General features: G+C 45.5%; 4 protein-coding genes across 9 annotated transcripts in view; 1 reads left to right on the top strand and 3 right to left on the bottom strand.

Annotated features, from left to right (window-relative positions):
• Nucleotides 1-7,523, top strand: part of RPGRIP1L (RPGRIP1 like) — a 46,512-nt gene extending 38,989 nt beyond the window's left edge. For all 6 annotated transcript variants that reach the window (XM_088062574.1, XM_088062575.1, XM_014256430.2 and 3 more), the window contains exons 21-23: nucleotides 655-739; nucleotides 2,647-2,780; nucleotides 5,517-7,523. In XM_088062574.1, coding sequence (XP_087918700.1) covers nucleotides 655-739; nucleotides 2,647-2,780; nucleotides 5,517-5,620 — 323 coding nt within the window. In that variant the 3' untranslated portion in view covers nucleotides 5,621-7,523. The remainder of the gene's footprint in view (nucleotides 1-654; nucleotides 740-2,646; nucleotides 2,781-5,516) is intronic.
• A 708-nt stretch (nucleotides 7,524-8,231) lies between these two features.
• RBM11 (RNA binding motif protein 11) lies at nucleotides 8,232-13,218 on the bottom strand. Its single transcript, XM_088062497.1, is given in 7 exon segments — nucleotides 8,232-8,369; nucleotides 8,371-8,401; nucleotides 8,403-8,446; nucleotides 10,172-10,265; nucleotides 11,015-11,093; nucleotides 11,953-12,115; nucleotides 13,061-13,218. Coding segments are annotated over 7 exon segments (651 nt in total). The 5' UTR covers nucleotides 13,163-13,218.
• A 6,100-nt stretch (nucleotides 13,219-19,318) lies between these two features.
• Nucleotides 19,319-24,049, bottom strand: RPS4X (ribosomal protein S4 X-linked). The gene is given in 10 exon segments (XM_005527347.3): nucleotides 19,319-19,479; nucleotides 20,053-20,210; nucleotides 20,632-20,803; nucleotides 21,834-21,931; nucleotides 22,344-22,524; nucleotides 23,053-23,130; nucleotides 23,343-23,406; nucleotides 23,408-23,645; nucleotides 23,868-23,892; nucleotides 24,002-24,049. Coding segments are annotated over 10 exon segments (1,164 nt in total). The 3' UTR covers nucleotides 19,319-19,377.
• Nucleotides 24,050-24,225: 176 nt separating this feature from the next.
• Nucleotides 24,226-26,275, bottom strand: LOC106628398 (uncharacterized). Its single transcript, XM_088062642.1, has 2 exons — nucleotides 25,695-26,275; nucleotides 24,226-25,611 (listed from the first exon to the last, which is right to left on the bottom strand). The coding sequence occupies exons 1-2, from the start codon at nucleotides 25,791-25,793 to the stop codon at nucleotides 24,562-24,564; spliced, it is 1,149 nt and encodes a 382-aa protein (XP_087918768.1). The 5' UTR covers nucleotides 25,794-26,275; the 3' UTR covers nucleotides 24,226-24,561.
• Between the last annotated feature and the right edge of the window lie 18 nt (nucleotides 26,276-26,293).

The following is a 26,293-nucleotide window of genomic DNA, read 5'->3' as shown; positions in this document are numbered from 1 at the left end:
TTTTGCAGAAATGATGTCTCAGTGAGATCTTTAAAATTGCTACCATCTACAAACCTGATTTTAGAATGCAGTTTGCCAAAGAATTCACTCATTTAGATCCTTCTCTTACTTAAACTATTGGATCGTTCCATGTGTAGCTGAAGACTGAAAGGAAGTGGAAATGTCACATTAACCACTATGCTGGTATGGGCTATGCTGGCATTGCCCACTTGAGAGGAAATATAGATGGCAAATTTTCTCCGATCCATTGGTCTGAAGATTTCTCGTATTGAAATACTGTGGCAGGAAATGAGGACTAAATTACTGAGGCTGTCAAAAAGGATAAACACTTTGCCATACATTCTCACTATCTCTAGCTTCCTTAGTGGAAGAAAATACAGTAAATCACTTCTAATACAAAGCAGTAAAGACTCCTGGCTTTTAAAATCATAGCTGCTATTGCCATTAATAGAAAGCAGCAGCTCTGTGACATGCTTAGATGCTGCTTACTCTTTTTTGACAGTATTCATTAGATCACGTGATTCTAAAGTTTTTTTTCCGTAGAAAAGAAGAGGAAATAAACGCTTATTTTTCTTTGTTCTTTTCTTCGTGTTCTTTCTTCTAATAGGTGAAAACCAAATTATAGCCAGTTTTATTAATTTATTTGCTTTGCAGTGATAAATGTTGATAAGGAAGATAATCATGCAGAAAGAGAGTATCTCAAGTCAATTCTTCTAAAGCCAGATCTACCTGCTGACAGGTACAGATTAATGCTGAAAAACACTGTTATAGGTCTTTGTAAATGCTCATGGTTTGCCTTTCTGTTTGTCTTTACTGACAAGGTAACCCTAAGTAGATAAATACATAACTAACAGGAAAAGAAAGAAATGTTTCAGCTAGGAATGATGCATGCATTCTGATGTGGCTGCTGGTCTTCTTCTCTGAATAGGTGCATATGGAATGGAATATTGCATACTCATCTAATGTTTATTTAAATCTGTAGTTTAGTTTTTCAGGGAAATTGTTTCATTGGTGTTTTTTTTTAACTTTGTTTTGCAAAAGAGAGTTTCTATATTCTATCATCAGTAGTCTATCAGTAATGAATTTGAAAAGCACATATCTCTGTGATGGTAGAGTAGTACATTTGTTGCTTTCTAAATTCAGAATACTATAAGAAGAACTTAAGAACACAGGAAGTGTTCCTTGGCCCCATAATTTAAAAAAACAAACAAAAAAAGGTGTATATATATGGATGTAGCAAACATCTATTACATGAATACATATGAGAAAGACTATCAATTAAACTTGTCCCATTTCATAGTAATAAATTTGTTCTTTTTTTTTTCACTGAGATACCATGTGCATTACTTGGAGAGAATGAATTACATACTTTCATTCTGTTTCTTTTTGAATGTAAATCTTCATTAAAATGGAACAACTATTAATATAAAGATCCATTTAATTTGCAGAAGATTAGGATACCTGCTGATTGCATTTGAAGTGTCAGACTCATATGTAAATCTTACTCACAAATCACTGATTCACTCTGAGTGACAGTGATCTCTCTTCATTCCATATCCCTTATTTTGCCATCTATATTAGGAAAGTTGCTAAACATACGCTACTAAAGCATGTTTTACTAAGATTTAATAATAACGAGGATAAAATACTCCTTTTATTTTTTCCTGACAGATAATTTAGTTGCTAAAGAAATTTCCCTGTCCAGCAATCCAGGACCGCTGTGGCAGTCACACTTCACCACCTGATCTGGGACTGAGGTCCCTTTGCAGCTACACCCCCCATGCTGTCCCAGTCAAGACCAGTTGCCCTCACCAAGTCCAGCCCAGATTTCCAATCACTCAGTCTTAGAGGTCCCAATCCTTAAAATAATTTAATTTTTGGTGCAGTAATTAAATAAGACAATAACAGTTCAAACTGGAGCCTCAGATGAGGGACCCTGAACAAAGGAACCCCTTGGGCTTTTGTACCCTCACAGGATAGTCTGGGGGTCATCAGCTCCTGCCTTGTCCCCGAGTGAACCCAGTCTGACTGGGCCATCGGTCCCTGGGCCCTTTGTTACGCTAAGGGATGTTCACAGCCTCTCGCCTTGGGCTGGGCTTCTCCAGTGCTCAATCTGCAGCTGCTCCTGAGCCACCTGCACTGGATGGACTCCTCAACACAGTGCAACAACAGCTGGTCTGTGTGCTGCAATTTCCCCTATGAATACTTAGATAATTACATTAAATATTTTACGAACCTAAGGCAAAAATGAAGTAAAATAACAGCAGTGAGCTTTTTTTCAGAACAGAAGCATTAATCTCTTACATGTGTCATCATGTCACTGCTGTCCCCTGTGTTACTAAGTAGGTTGTTTCCTACAGTTATCAGAATGTCTGGTTTGGCTTGTGCTGAAATTTCAGTTCAGTATTGAATAAATAGGAAGACAGAAGTTCATCAGTAGTCCAGTCTTCCATTTTATCATTGCAAGGAGACCACCAAGAAACAAAATTTATGGAAAGATTCTGCCCATACACCAAATGTTTCCACCTCTGTGCATTTTAAACTTGTAAAATAGTGTGTTTTTTCTTTTTTTATCATTTGTAATTTGATTTTTGACCATTTTTGAAAACAAAATACCTTTTTGTGTGTGTGTGTGTGTGTGTTTAGCCTAAAATTTACAGTGGTCAGTGACCCCCCAGAAGATGAACAGGATCTTGAATGTGAGGATATTGGGATTGCTTATGTCAGTTTAAAAGAGATATTTCAGAAGCAAAGAGATATCATTGAGCAAGATATTGATGGTAAGTTTTAAAGATCACTTTCTTCTACGCTTCTGTAGCCTAAAATTCATTAAATCTCTGCTTTGCAGGTGTTACTGTGCAAGTAATTGTTTGACATTGTTTCAATAAGAAATTCTTTAATACTAACTAATACCTTCCACATTTGTTTGCAGAAGTCTGCAAAAACTATCTATTAGTGTTATTCCTTTAAGTCTGTTTTTTAAAAAACCCAAACCAAACAGCATTCTGACCTCATAGAAATCAGTTCATAAAACTTAAGAACTTTCAAGCCATGTCCACTGCTATAATGCTCTCTTTTCTACAACACACTTCATGGTGGTAGGACAATAAATATGTATTTTGTATAAAAATTTGTTTTGTATTAATTTTTTTCAGCAATTTTGTATTACTAACATCTGCATTTTATTTGAAATTACGTTATGACCCCGAGCACCTCAAGTCTGTTTCCTCCATATGAAACATGTATGAGACAATATGAAATACTGGTGGTTTTGATTAGGAATCAGTTTTAGTGAGCACCCTTCTGTAACAGACTGTGACCAAAATGATTGTGACTCATTACAGGAAGGTGATGTGAGTAGGAAGTGTGGAATCTTCCATTTCCTGGGGTCATAGGATGCATTTTTATAACACTGATAAGAAGACTCAAGAAGGCTTTTTGGTCCTTTTGTTGACTATGAGGATAATATTCTCCTTGCTCAATTTCCTGTTCCCCGTGGCAGCAGGAACATGGTTGCCAATGGTGCACTTTTCCCTTTCCTTTTCCTCTCAATCCTCTTTCCCCCTTGGGGTGAAGCTTAGTGAAGAAGCTGAAAGCACCTCTGTTATAAAAGAGTCACTCTTCTTTCCCAGTAAGTGAACTAGTTTAATGGTTGGATGAAGAGCACTCATGTTCACAAGGTGCCTTTTGCAATAGCAAGGGTTCTTGTGAGCCCCAGCAGAATGCCAGGCAGATGTAGCTTTATTACTTCTACTGCTGTGTCTAATTCCTGTACCTTGAGCAATGGGGAGCTGAGTAATGAGGGAAAGAAATAGGCTTTCTTATCCATTCCCATTATCATGCATGATTTGCATCCATGTTGTTGCTAAAACACTCAGTTACAGGAATGCAATAAGAAAAATTCTAAGAATCAAATCTCTGTACTCTGGAAAAATAATATACAGATTTAGTGTGTTTCCTGCTGTGGCTCAGTAACTTAAGCTTTTCTCCACCAATAACTTTTCTCCAAGTACGAAAGCTCCTCCAAAAACGTGTTTTATAATCTCTCTATGGAAAACTGATTTTTGTTCTGGAATTTATGACCATACCTCCCAATGTCATAATTCCCATTTGCTAAGATGGATTAATTATGTAAGCGTAATTTTTGAGTCACTTTTCACAAAACTCTTAATATTCCTTATCATCATCTGAGAGAATTATTAGGACCAGAATGACTGGGTTTTATTACTAGTTATTGTAAACCAATCATTACCATGTAATGACAACTACTTCAATATTGTAGTAAGTCAGTAATTCAGTGTTGTAGTATTGTATTGTAATAATCATCAAACATTTAAACTAATTTTTACTTTATGTTAATTATATCTATGAAAATTATAATAAGGACTAGAAATACTTTTAGTCTTTTTCCCTTTTGCATTTCTTCCCTTTCCTGCATATGCTGTACAGTTTTTTGGGGATTTTTATTGCATCCATAACACAGAAATTTGCATATTTCTGAAAATTAAGATGTTTCAGAGAATTTAAATTAATTTTATATTAAAATATGTCAGATCATGGCAAAAAAATATATCTGTCTATTTTCATGGATGAAATAATTGTAGAAGAATCAGTTCTTCAGATCTGGACACAGATGTCCAACAATAAAAATTTAAATTTAAACAATAAACAGAATTCCTAGGTAGTGTTGTACATGTTCTCTGAGTTGGATATTGGTTTAAGGAAAAATAATAAACCTAGACACAGGGAAATTCATAGGACACTAGCGCATGAAGATAAAGTCACTCAAGTTAGATACCAAACTTTATTTTTTTTGATGATTGCAACCATATATCTTTTTCATATTTTGTTCTTTCACTGCTGATTGTGTCAGAGTGTTTTATGTGAAATTTGAAGCAATTAAATTAAATTAAGCAAGAAGATGGATGAAAAATACTATAGTCAAAACATCTAACAGTGTATCTCAGAGATAAAAGAACAGTATAAAAAGTGAGAAAATAGAATTAATGTTATCTTTGGATATAATTAACTACAGCTATCCTGCTCATCTTTTAAGTAAAAAGGATACAATCCACTGAAGTCTGCTCTTGAAGTTGACAGTTTGCTGAGTGATTTATCAAGCCTGATTTGGACCCATCCATCATACGCAATGTAGAAAATGCATTAATTGGTGTATTTTTACTTAAAACTATTCCTATGTATGTAGATATGTCTTTAATAGAATTTGAAACATCTTTATTTACATATTGTGAAAAAAAACTATTTTAAATAGACAATTATTATATCAATAGTTTCCTTTTTAAGTTAATTTCAACACTGATACTTTTATTGATGTATATCCTAGTTCTAAGAGTGGTAATTTCCAGTACCCTGAGGACCTGAACTGCAAGTTTATTTATTTAGTTAGTTAGTTAGTTATTTTAGCATATGTTAGTTGCTCTTTAATCTGTCCAAACACTAAGGAAAATTATCAAAAGTTAAATAGGTAATGCTGTTTTCTGATGTTTCCTTTCTAGTTTTCGATTCACAAGATGCCAGTGCAGTAATTGGAAAGCTCACAGTGACAGTGGAAGCCCTCAATGCACTGCGTTTCGTCAGTGAGGAATGCAAAAATTATTAGGAGGCAGGAAAGGAACGTTTGCCTATGGAAGTTCTTGCTCCCAGTGTAAAGATTCACTTGATGGTTCCTTAAAAATGAGATCTTTGTCATTCTTAGGGTTAATGTATTTAATGTAAAATGTACATGAAAAAGATGCTTGATGTCCAGGTATTAAGTTTTGTACACTTTTCAGTCTGTTTTCTTATTTTTAAGGTCCTTGCCAAATCATACTTCAGGCTCTTGACACTTGATAGTATCGCAGGTTAACTTAGTTCCAAAAAAGTTTGATTTCAAATGCAAGCTTGCTAAGTTTTCAGATACCAGTTGAGGGTATTTTGTCTAAGGAGGTAAGTGGTGGTGAGCTTTCAAACAGAAATGCTTGCAAATTCTTATTAAGAGTAGTTCTATCACAGTACTCTGTCAGAATACAATCATTTGTGTTAGAAGTGACCTTAGGTAGTTTTTAGTCCAGTTACGGCAGGATTAGGTATTATGTTAGGCCATGTTGCTCAGGGCTGGATCCAGACTGGTCTGAAAACCTTGAAGGACAGGGACTGCTTAGCTAGTCTGCACAACCTGTTCCAATGCGTGACTGTTCACATAGTGAAAAAAGGAGATGCATTTCTGATGGGGTTCTGCTGGAGCCCAGGCTAGCTCAGAGAAACACACCAGCAGCTGCACCAGGTGTGGGGAATTACCTTGACTTTATCGGTGCCGACTGAAGGCAGAACCTTTGAGCCTTGTGCTCAACAGACAGGATTGTCAGCCACAGTCAAGGAGCGGGTAGAGGAGGAGGAAGAGGCTCTCGGTGTGAGATTCCAGCAGAGAAAGGTTTACTGCTGAAGGGAGTCAGGGACCCAAGAGCCCCGAGCACAGCTCTGCTCGGGATTTTATACAGCAGCAACACAATGGGAGGGTACAAACAAACAGCCAATGGGGAATCCAGGAGGAAGCAGTGAAGGGAGGGTATTACAGTGCAGGAACCATCAGGGATGAGGGGGAATAGAGGAGCGGTCACGCAGGCCAATGAGGCCTCAAGGGTTAGGGGATTGACAGGGAAGGATCCAGAACAAAGGACAGGGTTTACAATGATGGACAAGGGGCAGGGTTGTGGTGACAGGCAGGGAAGGTTCAGGAATAAGGGGTTGGATTTACAATGAAGGTCAGTTCAGTGGAGGATACAACTCCTAGGGGCAAACCAACTTGGGAGGAACAGGGGGGAGCACAAGAATGAACCATATAACTGACAAACTTATACATAAAACCACAAGTAAACGATTGCCACAACACATTTCTACACGTTACTTCAACCCAAATTGAAGCCAAACCTATATCTAAGCACATGGAGCAGCTTTTGCACTTAATGCACCATCTAATAATTTAATTGGTTGGGTTTTTTCTTAATTCTAGGGATGGCATGTTTGTCATTTGTTTCAGACATTTAACATTTTGCACAGAAATAAAAATAACAAAGCATTTTAGTGTTGATTTTCATGCTTTGCAGTATGCCATCTAATTGTCATCCAGTTTTGTGAAGCAGCTGAGAAGAAATAGCTGTTACTGTTGTCAATGTGATTTGCTCAGGCAATGTTTCTGTACATTTCAGTGGTAAACAATTTGTTATGTTTTATTCCTGGGTTTGGAGTTTTTTATATTAGGCTTAGATTATTTTAAGAGTAAGGATAGCTGCAGCAGTGTAAGACAGGTCTTCAACACAATTAGCAATTTCTTGTTTCACATTTTTGTGGATCTGGAAAATAATCTATTTTCTACTTAGACAAACTCTCATTCTTGTTAAATGCAGAATTATTTCCATATGTATTAAAGTCACAAGAACTGAACCATTCTTGAAAAAATGTTACAAAAATATGGTCCTTCTGTTGCTACCAAAAAAATCAATAAACTTTCTTTTGCTTGTTATAAATCAGTGGTTATTCTGATTACCTACTCATAAGTATAAATACCTACACAAGCTGACAGCCTTTCACTTCAGTGGTAATAAGCAACCAAACTTCACCTTAACATGAGGAAGAACTTTACATTGAGGGTGGCAGAGCACTGGGACAGCTTCCATGAGAGGTTGTGGAGTCACCCTCTCCAGAGACATTCAAGACAAAAACCTAGCCGGACATGTTCCTGTCACCTCCAGGTGACCCTGCCTGGAAGGGGTGATTGGACTAGATGAGCTCCAGAGCTCCTTTCCAACCCCCAACTAAATATTCTGTGAATATATTTCAAATCAATGCCTTTTACTGAGGATACATAAAGGTAAGAAATTGATGTAGCTGGACCTGTGAAATTTGCAGCTACTGAAAGGGCCATTGCAAGTACAGTGGAGCCACCCAGACTCCTTTTGGTTGTGCTAGTGTAGAAGAGGCAGAGAAGCCAGATCTTGCAGGTTCTGTGTGCTCTGGTAGGGTTTGGGGGAGAACTCATTCCCCAGGGTGCTGGTGTGCTGGGAGGGGATGGGAAGGGGGACAGCAATGGAGGGTGTGGATCCAGCTGGACTAGATGACCCTTCCACCTCAGGATATTCTAAGTTTCTATGCATCACATTTCAAAAATACTATGAATCTTGAACATTCCTTTAATAAAGTTCAAAGATTAAAACAAATATAATAATAAAAACTATTTATCCAGTATTAACATGTCTTTTTCTTGGCTTTTTTTTTTTTTTTCAGTTTTGTCCATGCTGTCTTTGTCTCCTTTTATTATCTTCAGTACTAGTGTCATTGTCACAACTTTGCCATTTTCTCTTTCTTTCATCCTGCTTGGTGCACTTCACAGTCACTTGGATGTGGCCAATTCAGGAGAACTCTGTGCAGTCTTAAACTGTGCAGTTTTATTCTGACAGGGAGAAAAGGATAAGGTTGAAGGTACTGCTAATAAGGAAATTGTTAATCCATTGGACTCTGTACTGTACTGTATACATGGTACATTTAGAGAAATAGGAACTTGAGTTGTTAACATTGTGAAGAGGAAATTTGAAAGAATTTTGCATGTTACAATTAAATCTTTTAATTATCTTACACAATTAAAAGATAGACAAACAATAAAATAATACAGACTGTTTGAGAATAAAGGTATTTTATGACAACAACTAGTACAGTTCAGAAAAGCAGACAAATTTTTCACAGCAACGTTAGAACAGAGACATAATCTGATTAAAAGTTAAATTGCCAGCTAGTCCTCACTTAAAGTAAGCAAATATGGTATACCTTTCCTTTCTTCATCTCTGATAAATATTTGTAACTGCAGTGCTTATTGGTACTGTAAAGAACTTGCACATCTCCAAATTCTTCAAACCTGGTTTAACCAATTTTAAAGTCAATGTGGAACAAAGCATTCCAACAAGGACCTTGAAAGATTCCCAAGTGAGCGACCTGCCTGGCAACCTGCCCAGGCAAGGTGAGGTAGACTTGTTACAGCATACTAGTGATGAGATCACTTTCTGCTGAAGCTTCAACAAGCTATCATGTGAGACCACACTGCAATACCATCCTCTCTGGCAAGCAGAAAATGAGAGGAAGTTGTTTGTGTGTGCTGGTCTGCCAAGTCTGGTCTCACAGTATCTACTGCCTTGCTACTGAGGAGGAGGTTCATCAGCAAGCACAGAGGGTAGGTGGACTTGAGCCTTCCAAAAGGAAGTAGAGGAGATTGGAAAGCTGGAACAAGCACCAACTCTTCTCACGGCACAGCCTGGGAAGATGGGAGGGCAGGCCCCCACCCCATAGGTGGGGAACAGATTCTCTCCATTTTTCTGCTCAGATTGCAGCCAATGAGGGTAATTGATCCAGACTGCTCCCCTTCCATAGTTCCAAGGGCTGGCCAGTCCCCAGGCAGACTGGGTGAGCAGGACTGTCCAGGCTGTCCTCATGTTAAAGGCTGGGTGTCCTCAGTCCTACCAGTCCACAGACTCATCAGATTCAGAAGCTTTGTGAAGTGTTTGGGGAATAGGTTTGATGCACAGGTTTCCACTCAAAGAGACCTGTTTCCTTGTTTTGTGGAATTTTTCAAACAGAAGAGATTAGGGTGATAATGGGCCAGTGCACCATAGTTTTGTAGAGGGAAAGTGAAGTGTGGGTTCTTGTCATCTACTGCTGTGAAAGTAAATCATGAAGGAGAGACCTATGTAGGCATGTGAAGGTTTAGGCCAGAAATCCTCAAACTGTTGTTTCCCAAATTTGGGCAGTAGTGATTGATTTTAGGTTTAGTCTTAGCACATTTCAAACATCTGCTGGGCATTTCTGAATTGAGAAGAACCAAATGGTTTGCCCAATGGAATTAGCTGTATGTGAAGAAGCTGTTGCCTGCATGGTTTTTGGAACACAGAGCAGAAGAGAGCTTGTAGACTTCAGCATTTCTAGCTTTCTTAAGCTATACACCTTTAAGATATTCTTGCAGGAAGAAAATAGTTTGGTTTGGCTGATCATGTTATTAGAGGATGCTGAAGTGTCCTAATACTGTGCTTATAGCGCATTTTGAGACCTGAAGTAAGCACTGGTTTTTTGCAGAAATGCAAAATGCATTCAGCTTCATAAAAACACTCCCAAATTTTTAACACAAACTCACCACCTCTTGAAAGCCAGGGTGATCATGAAGTAAACTGTTGTTCACTAGCAAAGGGGTAACAGGAAATGGAGAATTTCCAGAAAGTTCTTGATGCCTAAAGGAAAAACAAGCAAATGTACAATGACTAAATGTCCACCACATACTGGTTATCAGAGTGCTGAGACTTAACTCTTGGGCTGTAATGGGACTATTCAAGAAGACAATTGAGATATTAGCAGCAGGACTTATATGGGAAAAGGAGAGGAGAGGGAGAGGGAGAGGGAGAGGGAGAGGGAGAGGGAGAGGGAGAGGGGAAAAGAAAAAAAGAAAAAGAAAAAGAAAAAGAAAAAGAAAAAGAAAAGAAAAAGAAAAAGAAAAAGAAAAAGAAAAAGAAAAAGAAAAAGAAAAAGAAAAAGAAAAAGAAAAAGAAAAAGAAAAAGAAAAAGAAAAAGAAAAAGAAAAAGAAAAAGAAAAAGAAAAAGAAAAAAAAAGAAAAAGAGAGAAAAAAAGAGAAAAAAGATACCCAAAGGCTTAATTAATGACAAATCCTCATATGTGCATGCACAAAAGGGTACTAGATTTCACCATGGGAGTTCAGCTTAAATACTTAATCTGGGGTGTTCAGACTTCCATTATAACAGGTTTATTATTATTATTATTCCTACACTCACTAATCATCTTGCATGTTAAACAACCAAACATTAAAATTAACTGCAGCCTGTCACAAGCCCTCGGTAAGGATGCAATGACAAGATGTTATTTTGATGAAAATCCTCAAGATTGCGCTACCACATCAACTCACTTTTTTCTACAATTTTTTAAAAATTATATTCATAAGGTTCATTCACAGGTGATCTTTGTTACCTGTCTGCAGGAGAATCTAAGTCAATATGGTGTTCAAAACCATCTGTACAACTGTCTAGTTCTGGTGAGTGAGAACTCCCTGGAAATAAGACAAGAGTGTAATGACTATTAAGTTATGACAATTCAATTAATAAGTTATGAACCACAGAAAGTGTTTTGTGTCATCTGTGGTGTGCTATTAGATCTAAGGTAGTATACAAAAGTGCCATTTTATTTTATGGCAGATAATCAATAGCATCAATAGCATCATCTTAAGCTTGAAAATTTTCATTTCTCATTTATTCAGTTACAGAAGCACAAATCTGGGTTGTCGAAGTAATACAGAACAGCATTGTCACCCAGTTACAAACACAGGAGATGCTTCTGATTTTAGGAACCACAGATATTCTGCTTAAACCCAGCTCTGGTCTGTAGAGTCTTTGAAAGAAGCAGTGGCACAGCAGGAACATGAGACCTTACTGTCTGGGTTGCAAACAATGGCTGGTTGTTGGCTTGTTCAAAGGTTCAGCTCCACATACATAAAATTAAGAATATGACTTTGAATTTAATATATTCTTTGAACTACAATCTCTTCCCTTTAAAACAACAGTGCTGATAACTCTGTGGCTTTAGTCTAAAATGATCAAAGAGTTCAACAGGGGCTGTCTGTACTGAATCAACTTTTTCTGTTAGACTGCAAGGTAAAGTTACACCCCAATTCCTAAATGTAATCTGGCATGAAAACCTGGTTTGCTGTTTTCCATACAGCAGTGTCTGACAGCTTGCAAGTTACACTGTTCTGACCCAATCTATTGTATTCTCTAAGTAAACATAAAAATACAAGGACTGAATCCTTCCCTATGCAAAAGCCACAGGAAGTCTTGTTTCTTAGCAAAACAATTAATTTTTCCAACTAAAAATTGTTATCTTTGTGAAAGACTATAGGATTCAAAACATACCCCTCCAATACTGCACGGTAATTGGTCTTCCATACAAATGGATTCCATCCAGCAGAGCTTTTGCATAAGGCACCGATACTTTGTGTTTAAAGCAGACATATCCAAAAGACTTAGGTTTTCCTTCTTTGTCCTCACAAATCATCACTTTGGTTAATGGTCCAGCCTGAAAGAAATTTTGGTTATTTAGCAGAGACTGACACTTCATTATGTTTGGAATATTTAATTATTTCTCTTCAGCCATAGTCAGAAACCGTAAGTTTCTTACCTTGAAAATGTCTCTCCACATTCCCAAATAATTCCCAAATGATTCTGAGCCTTCTACAAAAATCAGCTCCACAAATTTTAAAAGGGAACCAAGGATCAGCTCATGTTTAGTCTTTCATAACCAGAATTTTTATTATTTTTAGAATTCCATACCATAATAATTAGCTTGCCAAAGGGGAAGATTAATTTACTAACTTCATAGCAAAAGCTTCCAGTTCATAAATAAAAGTATTAATAGTTTGGAAGCAGCAGTAGATACTTGCTCATCGTTTGATGGAGGGGAAGAGCTAGAAGTCAGGGGTGCATGTTTAGGACTATGCCATAGCAGGAATATTGAACTGGATATTTTCCAAGACAGGGCAAGACTAAAATGAGAAGCATAGGCTGTTGCAGCAAAAAGGAAACCTGAATGAAAACAAGATAAAACAAGGGAAAATTACAAGATATTGGGATGACCTAAAGACCCAGATAAAAGCTGGCAGTTGGATGGCTGCTGCAGATTATGCAGAAGAATAGTGTAAAACTGTGTTCTAAGAGCATCTTTATCACTTTTGCCTTTTGTATTGTATTACTCATGTCCTCTAAGAAGATGAACTTTCTTAAACTCACATTTACAGTTATACAGCAGACTACTCTTTAGTCTTGAAAACAGGTAGGAATTAAACTCGGGCTTCTAACAGGTCCAACTACTTTGTGTTTCTGCACTCTCACTGAAGGGTCGGGGTTTGAAGGGACCTCTGGAGAGCATGTTGTCCAACTCTCTTAACCGAACATCCCATTGCTGGAATTTTTCTTCTCGAGCATTGGAACAGCATTTCGATATAAAACGGTACCAGTATTCTACCTGCAGGAAGAGCTCGTAGAGGATCTCCTCCCTGACCCGGCTCTCCAAGTTCCCCACGAGCAGAGTCTGCTCCGCAGCCTCGGACCGCCCCGGCGACGACATAGAGCCTGCGGGAACCTGCGGGAGCCTGCGGGAACCTGCGGGAGCCTGCGGGAACCTGCGGGAGCCTGCGGGAGCCTGCGGGAACCTGCGGAAACCTGCGGGAGCCTGCGGGAGCCTGCGGGAACCTGCGGGAGCCTTGCGGAACCTGCGGGAGCCTTGCGGAACCTGCGGGAACCTGCGGGAGCCTGCGGGAACCTGCGGGAGCCTGCGGGAACCTACGGGAACCTGCGGAAACCTGCGGGAGCCTTGCGGAACCTGCGGGAACCTGCGGGAACCTGCGGGAGCCTGCGGAAACCTGCGGGAGCCTGCGGGAGCCTGCGGGAGCCTGCGGGAGTGCGAGAAGAGCGTCCCAGCTGCGGGGAAGCTGCACCCCGGGACACGGTGTGAGGGGCCGGGCCCGGCTCCTGGCAACGCTGGAACGCGGGCGGGTGTCGCGTCTGTTGGTGACACCACCCCCAACATCTGGTTGTGACACCGTACTTAATCATTCGGTGTATACTAATGATGGTAAATACATTATAAATATGGTAAATACATAAATAAATAAAAGCAGGAAGGTTTTCTCTTCTATTTTTGCCACTGAATCTTAAGTCCTAGCAGGGCTAACTGGTGCAAAACAAGCCGACTAACGCTGAAAAACAAACCACCTCTCCAGACCAGTATTCACAAGTGTGTTCGCACAATCCACTCCTGCTATTAACATTGCAACGAGCCCTTACTGTAGAAGAGGCTGCAAACAGAGTGAGTACTCAGCTCGCGTGCAAAGACAGAGGGGTTTATCAGATGGAGCTTCATGCCAACCATACAGAACCATCTACTTCTGCACTGTATTACAGTGTTGGCTTGAACAGCAGAAATTATTTTATACCATTGAGCATCGGAACAACGGACTGACTTAATCTCTGCAATAAACTGCCGGACTTGTCCAGTCACGGCTGGGCAAATGAACAGAGACTTTTGCTCCTGATGAGCTGCCAATGGCAGTGGGTCACAGGCAGAAAGCCGGGAAAAAGAGTGTACCCAAAGCCCGGCTGCAGAAGCAACCCCTGGGCAGGGGAGCACTGAGCTCACGGCACAATGGGAATTCCTGCTCCAAGCTTTTTTCCTGTAGAAACACCAGATCAATCGCTAACCCTACTAGTCACACGGCTTTTGTGAACATCAGTCAGTCAGTGTTCCTGAGCCTCTGTGGTTCTCTACAGTGACGGCACACTGAGTCCTCCCAGACAATTGGCAAGAAGCAGGGAGTGTTTCCCAGCTCCCATTAACCTGCAAGCAGTGCCGAAGGGCATCAGCTGAGACAAAAGGAGGCCCACCTGTACCTCTGCCTCTCCCAGCTTGACAGGACTGGGCTGGCCTGAGAACTGCTCTGACCACAGAACCAGCAGAAAGTCTCCAGCACAAAGGGACACAGGCAGCAGAAGAGCAACTCTACAGGAGCTGTTTCTGGCAGACTGGGCTTGAATAGCGCCAGGGTGAAAAATCAGAGCAATGATTTCTGGAAAGAGCAGCACTGCCGAGTGCTACCAGAACCCAAGAACTTGTCAGACAGAATATTTCACCTCTGTGGATCAAAGTAAAAAAGCCTTGTATCATCGGTAGCCTCAGGGAATAAATAAGAATTGAGCACATGAAATGCATTGCATGAACTCAATACCTGGGGTATGTGCACTGGAGATGAACACAATTATTGATACTTCAAATAACCAAAAACATTAACCCGACAGAGGAGTTAGGCTGCTCATTTCAATGAGCTTGCACCACAGGGTGCAAAATTTAAACTTTAAACTTTACCAGCTTTCACAAAATCATGAACTTTGCATGGAATCAGTTACACTGCTATTGAAGTTTAAGTTTAGTCCCCTGAAGAAAACGGGGGGGGGGGGGAGCAGTACAAGGCACTTCACAATACTGTGATTATTTTCACACAGACCACTGTTATTGCAATAATATCCATAAACAAGTACCAAATTTCCCTCAAAAGAAAATGAAATGCCAGTAAAAATTTTATGCAAGTCTTCATTCTCTTCAGATGGCTTTGGAAGTCTAATACTTCTGCATCTCAAGGCACAACAAACATTTTCAAAGGAGGGCTCAGACCAGCAAACCCTAATCTCTACTAGCAGACAAATTCCTTACAGCATTCCCTCTTCAGGGAATACAGACACGGAGCGTATTTCAACTCATGGCTCATGTCAATTCCTTAGCAGTCACTAAGGAAACTCACTTCAAAATAATCTGCAACTATTGTAAAATTACTTCTCCACAAACCAATCTGTCTCTACGTTTATGAACATCAAGAAAGAGAGAGCAGGAGAATGACAGGACTGAAGCAGAGCAATGGGGACAGGGAAAAAAAAAAAAAAAAAAAGCAACAGGCATCAGGCCAGAGCAACAATAAAAACCAGGAGGAAGGACAGACTGATATAGAAACCAGGTGAGGGACAAGGAGTGAGAAAGTGGGATACTGTGAACGGAAGAAGGACAGGGAGCAGGATGCTGAGAGACAATGAGAACAGAGAATAACAGAGATAGGAAGAAGAAAAAAAAGAGGGCCAGATGGGGTGAAGTAATAAATATCAGGGTCGGGAAATAGCAAAAGGATCAGAGAGAGTAATAAATGAACAGGAAAGTGGAAAGGGAAAGTGAGATCCAGAACTGAAAAAAAACCAGCAACATTTAGCAAAACAAAAGGATAGGGAGAGAAACAAAAGGAAGGAGGAAAACAAATAGGAAGACAGGGACACACTGCAGTACACAGTGGAAAAAAATGTCAAAGAACAGGCCAGATAAATTGTGAGGGGAAAAGAGGCAGATTCAACTCAGAACAAATCAATGGAGAAGGAAAACACAGCTGTAAGCTGTAGAAGAGAGAGGATGAAAAAAGGAGAGGGAACTGGTGTGGGACAGAAGCACAGAGAGAGAAAGTAGAGGGAGTGTGGTAGAAAGACATAATAGAGAGAAAAGGAGAGATATAGGTAAGCAAAATTAAGTAGTCAGAGAAATATGTTAAAAAAAGGGGGGCAGGAGAGAACCAAAGAGGTCCTGAGACACACAAGAGGGGAGACAGGGCGCAAGAGACCTTGGGCTCACCTCAGCTCTGATTCTTGGCACTGCTGGGAAAATTTACCAGCTCGGATACATCTTTCCCTTTCTTACCCAGAGAGACAGGCTTTCACTTGCCTGCAGAGAGACCAGCCAGATGACCTCCAATTTTTATTTCCTTGCCTTTTTTATGGCCTCTCCAGTCTCTGCCACAGCAGGTCCTCTCCGAGCCAGTAAGTGCTCGTTCTGTCCCGCTTCAGCCCATGTCCTGGAGGGAGCAAGGCCGGTACTAACGTTGGAAATTTATATATAGAGTTTAATTTTTTTTATAATGTAACTTTAGTCAGTTTAGTTTGCCCTGGGGGAAGGGAACTGAAGTTTCTTTTCAGGGGACTGGTTCACCAGGTGAGGTGTGATGAGCTTAACAACTTGAGGAACTGGGAGTAGCACAGAAGATAGCAAAAGAAAATGACCATTAATGACCATCAACTCCAGACATCACCACTGGCATGGTCAGAGACGCCTGGTCTGGGAAAACAGATATAAGAATGAGAACCTACCTAATTAGCATTGAAGGCAAAGAAATCCGTATCCAACAGGAAACCAGATACTAAGAACTGAGCGACTTGAGAATAATGAACATTGAGCCAATGAATTCCTGTGGGTTTTGACTGTATAAAATATGTGAAAAATCTAGTAAAGAACTGCGGCATTGAATGTTTTTTTCTGCACGACCCGGGCAATGTGTGGATGAAATGATTTCTGTTGCACATCCTGGCCAGAATAAAATAATTCCTTGATTATCTAACACTAAAAACGCTGGAGAGTTGGTTTGTTGTTTTGTTGGGGTTTTTTTCCCACGCAGTTTCAGGGGACACTAATGACCCACTCAAGCCCCAGGCGGGTGTAGTCACTGACATCGCCCGGGGATGCTTTGAGTAAGAATAGACATTTAGATGTTCAGTTTGGCCTCTGGCAGAGGGAAAGAAGCATCAGCGACTGCTATTACTTGTAGATCACCTGCACATATCCCTCCTCCTGCAAGGGCTTCTGGGGAGACCTCGACGGCCAACCAACAAGGCTGGGGGCGGCCAGTGGACACAGCAGGTTTCAGGGGTGATGCTGAAGCTGGGGCAGCGGCACAGGGCGAACAGGGTCGGTGGAGGTTCAGGGGAGCTCCGGCGACAGGGAGAGGCGCCCAGCTCCTGCCCGGGGATGTGGCCGCCGCTGCCCGGGCTGCAGCTTCTTCCACGCAATCCCGGGCGGCCCGAGGCGGTTCTTCCGCATCCACTGAGGCTCTCTGCCACCTCACCGCTTCCACCGCCGGGCCCCGAGCCCAGTGCTCAGCCACGCCGCTCCCGAGCTCACCGAGCAGCCCCGAGGGGCGCTCAAACGCCGGGCGGCAGCGGCGGTTTAGCGGCTCACCTGCAGTTCGTCCTTACGGCCAGGGGGTGGCAGCAAGGAGAGAACAGCAACTCCCCGCTCCCTCGGCCAACGCGCGTTCGCGGCTTTCTTGGCTGCAGGAGCAGCAACTGGCCGGACGGTGGCGCCCGTGAGCGCGGCTCGGCGGGGCCGGGCGGGAGGTCACAGCCCAGGACGGGGAAAGGACGGACGGAGGCGGGAGATGCACGGGAAACACGGGGAAACGGCGTACAACAGATCCACCCGCCATAATGCTCAGCAGACAATTCATTTGCGATAACCCACACGAAGCAACCTAATCTGGCTAACTGCCCCACACTGAATAATCCATTGCAATGCCCACCCCCAAACTGGAAATATTTCACACCAAATTTTCCCAATTGTTGGTTTCATTGCCATTTTGGGGTTTTTTTGCTAGTAAAAAAATTGGATTTTACTTTCCCAAATATTCAATTTGGCAATTTTCTGGAGCTTTTTCACAACATAAAAACTAAGTGGATTTTGCTTCTGTCTCTGTGCATGAAAACATGAAGATTTTAGCTTTCTGGCTGCTCACATCTGCGCACCACAGGACAGCTCAAGAACCAGTGCCCACTGCCAGCATCATGGAAGTCCCTGGAGATGCTGCTGCTCTGAGCCCGTAGCAGCACAGCAACACTCGCCGGATGGGACCATGGGCAGTGTCACAGGCACTCAGCTTTCCTGAGAGCCCTAACACTGTCAGAATACAGCTGGCTGCAGACACTTCATGAGGCTCAACTACTTTTCACTATGGACACCTGATGAAGCCGAAGATGCCAATTTTCCTATTGTGCGCATCCGTGCCCCATCTGTCTTGGAAGACAGATCCTCACAATGCCAATGCAGGCAGGTGGAGTGAGAGAGCCCCCAGGGCTCCTCTTCCCCAGGCTGAGCAGAGCAGAGGTTGTGCCCTCACCACCTCTTCTACACCTCCATCACTCCAGGTCCTCCACTCGCATTGTTCCAGTGCCCACACCTGCCTGGACCCACTGGTCCCAGCCTGCACACCATGCCCAGGCAAAGCCTCCCCTTCCCTAGAGTGCATCCTGTGCCCTTGCTGGCACAGCCCAATTGTGCGACTGCCCTTGCTGACCGGGCACACTGCCCATTTCGGGCAGAATGTCCTCCAGGGCCATTGCCAAAGCCACAACTGGTCCCCAGCTCCCTAGCTCCTGCAGGGCACCAGCCCACTGCCAGGCTGGTGCTCAGTGTCCCCAGTAGCCCATTCCCCTCTTGCTTAGTCCAGGCTGTCAGTGTGATCACTTGCACCTTCCACCTCCACAGGACACTGAAGAGAAGCCTCTGAGGGATCTCCCCAGTGCGTGGCCACCAGCCAGGCTTGGACACTTAAGTACCAAAACCCTTGAAGCCAAAACAGATGGGGCAATCCCTCAAGCTGACCTGGCACCACTGGCTACACGAGAGCCCAGCTAACTCTCCCCAGATCCTTGCTCCTCCTGCACATCCAGAAGCATTTGTACCAACACCTTCCCAGGGACAGAGAGGCTCTCCCACCCTTCCTCCTTGCGTTTCTGGAATATAGCTGTGGTAGTTGCTCAGATTGATGGGAGCCTCCCCAGAGAAGCAGGACCTTCTGAAGAGCAGGGCCTGGCGCTGGCAGCATGGCTCCCCCCACTAGGCCCAGGATGCTCCCCAGCCAGTCAGAGCCATGTAGTAAATGGTTTAATTAACACACTGACAGCACCACAGCCAGGCTGAGCTGGACTTTATCCGCTGCTCTGCTTGGCCGCCAGTCTCTTGTCTCTCTCTTCAGCAATGGTCAGGCGGATGCCCTTCCCACGGGGCAAGGAGATCCACGGCTTGTTGCCCTGCAGCAAGGGAGAAGAAACGACATCAGGAAACCCAGACAGCCCTCTAAAGGGGAAAGCAGCAGAAGCCCACCCCTGCTCATGCTGGGCCAGGTACACACAGTGGTGGCACTGGCACAGCAGAGGCCCCTAAGGAAGGTGCCAAGGATGCACAGGTCCACAGCTGCCTTTTAGTCACATCCATGAAGAACATGCTTCAGCCAAAACCAAAACACCGCCCCTCTACAACCTGGACAAAGAGCCCATCAGGGATGTCAAAACAGCAGAGGCTTTGTGAGGGGCCCTCTGAGTCACAGCAGCTGCCCAGATAGCACCAAGGTCTGAGTACTGCTCAGGCCCCAGTTCACAAGATTCAGAGCTGCTTCTTGAAAACACCCACATCCCTAAAGCTGCAAATGCTTCTTCCCCTTCCCAGAGCAGGAAGAAATACAGGGAGCTGAGTCAGAAGTGAGGCCAGCACAGAAGGTCCACCTTGTGGGAAGACAGCTGTCGAAGGAAACACCAAGGCTCTTTGCCTCAGCCAGCAGGCCCTCACAAGAGAGAACCCCCCACCTGGTGCCACTACGGCCTTACTTTGCCAATAACGAAGATGTTGGAGAGCCTGGTGGCAAAGCTGTTGCCGTTGGCATCCTTCACATGAACCACATCAAACGACCCGGGGTGCCTCTCCCGGTTGGTGATCACCCCAATACGGCCCAAGTTGGCACCGCCGGTCACCATGCACAGGTTACCTGAGTAAGGGAATACAGGTGTGACAAGAGCTGGCACCAGGTGCTGTGAAGTCCTTCCACTTGGGCTCTCTGCCCACACCAAACATTCCCATCCCACCCATGCTAGCACTGCTAACAGCTCTGTGACTGAAACCATCTCTCAAAACTAAGAGACAAGCTGAAGCACCTCCCCCACCAGCTCACACTGCTTCTACTTGGTGCCTCAGAACTGCCAAGTCCCTGCCAAATTCCTCCCACTGCCAGGACACAGGAAGAATCCCCTGCTCCAACTCCAGGTGAACATGCTCCTGGGAAACAAACCCCTCCCCAAGGTTGACACCACTGCCTCTCTATTTCAGTGCAAATATGCTTAGCATTTAACGTCTGCACTGCTCTTCACAGTGGGGAAGGGTGAGGTGCTTTAATGGGATGCAAGACCTACCTGTGTCAAACTTGATGAAGTCTGTGATCTTGCCTGTCTCCAGGTCAATCTGGACCGTATCATTCACCTTGATGAGGGGGTCTGGATAGCGGATAGTGCGGGCATCATGAGTGACCAAGTGAGGGATTCCTTTGGTGCCCACAAAGATCTTCCTCACCTTGCACAGCTTGTACTGCAAACAAAACCCAACACCTCTCAGCTGAGGCAGCGAGTAATGCCAAGGACTAGGGAACTCTTGTACTCCAAAGAGCCACTAGCCAGCAGAACACCCAGACACTCAGGGCTCACATGAGCCCATGCAGCGACTTGTCCAGCTCCCTGCCTAACAACTTTTGAACAGCTGCCATGCAGCTCTGCTACAGCCCCACCAGAAAACACCTCTGCTGTTGGGAGCAGCAGCCCACCTTGGCTGCAGCCTCCCCACAAACACTGGCCGTACTTTCACAGGCAAGTCTTCACCAGGGCAATTCCTTTCTTTATCCCCAAAGCCCATGGACACACAATGGAGGCTGCATTTCTCCAGGACTGAAGAGAGATCTCTGCACCCTCCAGGACACTGATTTCCCTCCTGATTGTCACACTAACTCCCTCATAGCCTCTCCGGACCTCACAGATCAACATGGAGTAGTAGTCAGAGAAGTACATCACAAGGAGAAGTACACCACAGCTGGCTCCAGCACAGCCAGCTCTGCCATCCAGACAGCTGTGTGCCTGCACAGCCTGCCTTAAGGAAGGAGATGCAAAGCAGAGAACAGCGTCGCAGCTCAGGCACACCATGCCTGGGTTAAGGGAACGTATGAGTAAGTTGCTCCACAGCATCCAGGCTGAGTAGGCAGTTTTGTTGCCCTGGGAAGAAGTTCAAGGCCTTTACACCACAGGCAATTCCATGCTTCTGGTTATTGTTAGCTGGCAAAGCCAAGACTCCACCCCAAAACTCTCTGATCCAGCCTATGCCAACAGTATCATCTCCAGCACCAGACAATGCACCTACACCCATCTGTGAACTACTTTCATGTAACCAAGAGATCTCCCCCCCGACACAGGCTTCACCACAACCCTGAGCACCCCAATCCCAAGTGCAGCATGGTCTCAACTGTCAGGGAAGAAAGCCATCAGCTCTCATTCAGGAGATGCCAAAGAGGAAGCACTGCCCCAACCAAACTCAACTGGTCTCATGCTTACACCACATCAAAGCTCCTCACCTTGGCCTCCTCAGGTGTGATGCGGTGAACAGCAAACCGGCCCTTGGTATCATACACCAGGCGGAAATGCTCACCTGTCTTCTCAATGCTGATGACATCTGATTGCAGACAGAGAGATAAAACAGCAGCTGTTATCAGCTCATTATCCAAGTTCACGTTTAAAAAGAAACAGAGACTGCTGAACAACATTTAAGGTATGACTGATGAGGCTGGGATCTACCCTTGACCACAGACAACTTTTGCTGTGAAAGACTGCAAATTAGCAAAAAATGCTGAAGGCTGGAATCTGAACAGCAACTTACCCAGGTCATGTAGGAACTTACAGGCTACAGGTATCTGACTATGGTATTCACTGTAGAGCACAACTCCAAACTAAATAACAACTGCTTATATATATCTTTTCTTCAACTCCAGCAGAGAAACCTTGCCCCGCAAATAATGCCAGCCCCACAAAACACTCCCCAACCAGTGCAGCAGAGCTGCCTAAGGAATTGCCCCAACCCTACTCACCCATGAAGCCTGCAGGGTAGGTGATGTCAGTACGGACTTTGCCATCTATTTTGATGAACCTTTGCATGCAGATCTTCTTGACCTCATCTCCTGTCAGAGCATACTTCAGCCGGTTGCGCAGGAAGATGATGAGGGGAAGGCACTCTCTCAGCTTGTGGGGGCCTGTTGATGGGCGGGGTGCCTGTGGACAGAAGCTTTGTGCTGGAGGCTCAAAAAAAACCACCCCAGAGAAGGAAACCATGGTACCAACAGCTCCCGGAAGAGCTCGGAAGGGCAGCACCACAAAGTGAAGCTGCCACGCAGGCAGTGGCCAGCTGAAGCTCTCTGTTCTTGGTATTCACAGCAGTTCCCCCTATGTCTTGCCAGACTCATAAAACTGTCCCCAACAGAGCACAACCATCCATCGCAACCCAGAGGTGGAAAAGAACAATAGACAGGTTAAAACGGAACAGCCAACGACCCCATCACGTCCTCTGCAAACGGGGGAACACGAGCACTATTCACAAAGACCCAAACGTTAAACAGACACCTCCTGCCCTGTCCAACTGCCCCTGTTCACCGCTCGTCCCCGCGCAGCACCTGAACATTTCTCCTGATGTGACTGCAGCTGCCACGACCAGCCCGGCCCCGGTCCCACCTCCGACCCGGGCCTCGACCCCAAACCCAAGCTCGACCCCAGCTTCAACCTCAAACCCAGGCCCGCACTCACGAAGACGCCCGTCAGCTTGTCCAGCATCCAGTGCTTGGGTGCTGCCACGCGCTTCAGATGCTTCTTGGGGCCGCGGGCCTACAGGACGGGACGTGAAGGGATGTGTTACGGGCCGCCGCCAGGTCCGGCCCTCCCAGCCATCCCTCCCCGGCCCCCTCAGACTGCCGCCCCTCCGACCCTAGCGCCGGGCTCCCTCCCGTGCTTGTCGCCCCGGGGCGGGCGGTCACAGCCCGCGGTAAGCGGGGGATGGCGGCGGATGCAGGCGGGGAGCGGCGGCGCCGCGCTCTCACCATGGCTGCGCTCTGCCGAGAAAGGGCTGTGGCTTCCGGCCCGCCGCTGATGGACACAGTGTAGCGGCAGCGACGCGCGTCGCCCCCTGGCGGCCCGGAGGTCCAGGGCCGCCCGCGAGGTGACGGGGAGCTCGGAAGGGCTTGTCCCTTCCTGGCGGCCCCGACGGGGACACACCGCTGCGGGGCACCGCGCTCCGGGACTCCCTGCTCCTAGCCGAGCACTGTGTCCGTGGTCATCGCTGGTGGGGGACAGCCCGCCACATTCTGGCCTTGCCGTTTGGAAGAGTGTGTGAGTATCGGGAGCTGAGCCAGAGGTAACACCTGTGCCTGGACCCCACCTTGCCCACACCTGCCCTCCCACACCTGTGCCTCCTCCCTTTAGCACCCACTCCTGAATGCAGTTCGGGGGTCAAGTGGTCCCACCTGCCCTCCCCAGGGGGGCCGACGTGTCCCCACAGTGCCCCGGGGACAGTCCCAGACCCCCGCACCCTGCCAGGCAGCCCAATGAGTGCAACAGCCCCACACCTAGCACGTCCCCATAGCAGCGCTCCTGTAAGCAGGGGGTGGCTGGGACAGAGGTCCCATTCCCCAGGGTGACACTGTCACCGAAAATGTCGGGATAAATGAGACTCTGTGTTTAGCTTAGAGAGCAGCAGTACTTTATTCACACTGCTGGGTGCATAGGGGGAGCTCCACCCATGATACATGCACGCTTTCAAAACTTCTCATTAATCATACACTTTAGCAAAGAAATTAATATTCATTTGCTATAAAATACATAGTTATTTTCATTAATTAGTATTTTATCTTCTACTGGTTACAGATTTCTTGCTTCTCATGCTAATTAGTCAACATTTTTAATCTTGTTATTATCTTATTATCTTTTTCCCAGGTAAGACAATTGCTGAATTGTCCTTGTTAATTTCTTTATCTCTTGGTTCTGCAAAATGTCCTTGTAGTCTACAAATTCTGCATTCTGTGTGTCCAGTTTCAGCAATATATCTCTTCCATGTTTAGTCAATGAAGCATATCAAGGTTGGTTTAGCAAAACTTCAAAGTTATAGTAATTTTCCCGACCTGTGTTCCTACAATAGCAGCTTATGACAAACCTTGCTAAGTGCTTGACTACGGTGGAAAATTACACTGTTCATGACTGATTAAAACAATTAATTAGAAATTTTAATTAGGAAAGTTGTATAATTTCAACAGGATAGGAACATCATAAGCCGAGAAGACACACTGGAGCTGCGGGGCGTCCACACTCCTTCCACCAAGGGCTGCTTTCACACAACGTCCTTCGCCGAAATGGACAAGGGGCATAGCCGACGGAACAACGATCCTTCCAGATTTTATTAGAGGGCATCTTGAGAGCCACGCCTGCCGGGCCCACCGCAACCCCTAAGCGTTTTGGGGCAGGCAGCGCGGCCCCAGCTCCTCCTCCCGCTCCTTCCCACACTCGGCCGGGTTCCGAGCGTTCCCTCCGCCCGCAGCGCCGGTACCTGGGGCAGTCGGGTCGCTGCTCACCGGTGGGGTGAGGTAGAAGCGCCCCCGCCCCAGCCTCAGGAGCCGGCCGGCAGGTCCGACGAGGAATCGAGCTCGTGGTGACCGAGCCAGAGCTCCGGCAGCTCGTCCGCCCTGTTGAGGCCAAGCTCCACCACCAGCGCATGAGCACCTTGTCCCCAGGGTCGGTGAGGCCGGGGTCAGAGGCCTGGAGGGGGCGGCTCCCCGCGGCTTCGTCCCCAAGCCCCGGGCGAGCGACGAGCACCGTTCTGCGGCACTCCGGGATCCAGCGCGGTTCTGGACGTGGAGTTTCTGCAGGCACAGGCTGGCCCGGAGGTTGGGACCCGCCTGGGGGGCCACAGAGGCGGGGAGCAGGCGGGGTCCCCGCCGCCGGCACCTCCTCGGCCCGGAAGGGGTAGCAGCGCAGGATGGCCACCACCGTGAGGTCTTTCGTGCCCCGGGAAGGGACTGTAAACAGCTCATCTCCGGCGTTTGCGAGGACACGGCCGCTCTCAGAGGGGCGCGGGCTGCCCCGGGAGGGTGCGGTCCAGCGACGTGCCCAAGATAGGGAGGGAACTGGAGCGGCGCTCCGGCTTACCCCCGCCCTTGCTTGGGCAGCAAGGCAGGCATCCCATCCTGGATAGGGGGTGTAGGGATTTCCACCCAAGAGGCACCTCACCGAAAGCCACATTTGACACTTGTAGGATTTCCTGTTTATTTTCTCAGCTGAGTTCCTGAAACAGCTCCCACAGCTTACAGGGCAGTCTGCCTGCTGTGGGGACAGAGCACATGGGGCCCCGAGGTGGGTCAGAGCCAGCATCTAACCAGCTTCTCTGCCCTCTCATTCCTCACCTTTTTCCCTGGATGGGCAGTCCCCAATCCTGACATCTCCTCCAGGCACTGGGATCCTTTGCTGAGGCAGTGGCAGCCCCTCCTGCTAGCGGTCACCATGCAAGACTGGTAACACCACACCAGGTGCTAGGGGTACATGGAAGCAGGCAAGGAGTCAGGAGTCACAGGAGCCACATCCTGCTGACCTATCTCCACACCAGATTTCCTGTTGTTTCAATCAGCAGTGAAAAACAAATCCAAGGCCAGGCTGGGAACCCCTTTGTCTTGCTGTTTCTTCCAGCATAATCTAATTAAAGCCACAGGAAATATGCTTTCCACAGTGACTGGACATCTTTAAAAGCATAATAAAAAGTCCATAGGCCAGGAGAACGAGGGGACAAGGGCTGCAGAGGCCAGGCTCCGTGGCCCTTGGCACTGGGACAGATCTGTTCCAGACACCTGTATACCTGTTCCCTTGCTGATAAACCTCATGGCAGCTCTCATGGGGCACCAGAGCATCTGGAAGTTCATCCAAGATCTCTCAGGACAGGAGCTACCACAATGCCTTGCATCTTCCTCAACACTCCTGAGAGGCTCTCCAGGGTCTGGCCCTTCTATGC

The sequence above is a fragment of the Pseudopodoces humilis genome, chromosome 15 (assembly GCF_049639895.1).
Source record: "Pseudopodoces humilis isolate 2021_Gansu_Grassland_sample_001 chromosome 15, ASM4963989v1, whole genome shotgun sequence".
Lineage (NCBI taxonomy): Eukaryota > Metazoa > Chordata > Aves > Passeriformes > Paridae > Pseudopodoces > Pseudopodoces humilis.
The sequence above is the reverse complement of the archived record's forward strand: the minus strand, read 5'-3'. Positions and strand labels throughout refer to the sequence as shown.

What these genes read in the sequence shown, in the direction of transcription:
- LOC106628398 (XM_088062642.1), bottom strand. Translation starts at nt 25,793, where the DNA reads ATGGTGACCGCTAGCAGGAGGGGCTGCCACTGCCTCAGCAAAGGATCC. An exon ending in CTGCCCATCCAGGGAAAAAG is followed by an intron (nt 25,612 to 25,694) that starts GTGAGGAATGAG and finishes TCCCCACAGCAG; the next exon opens with GCAGACTGCCCTGTAAGCTG.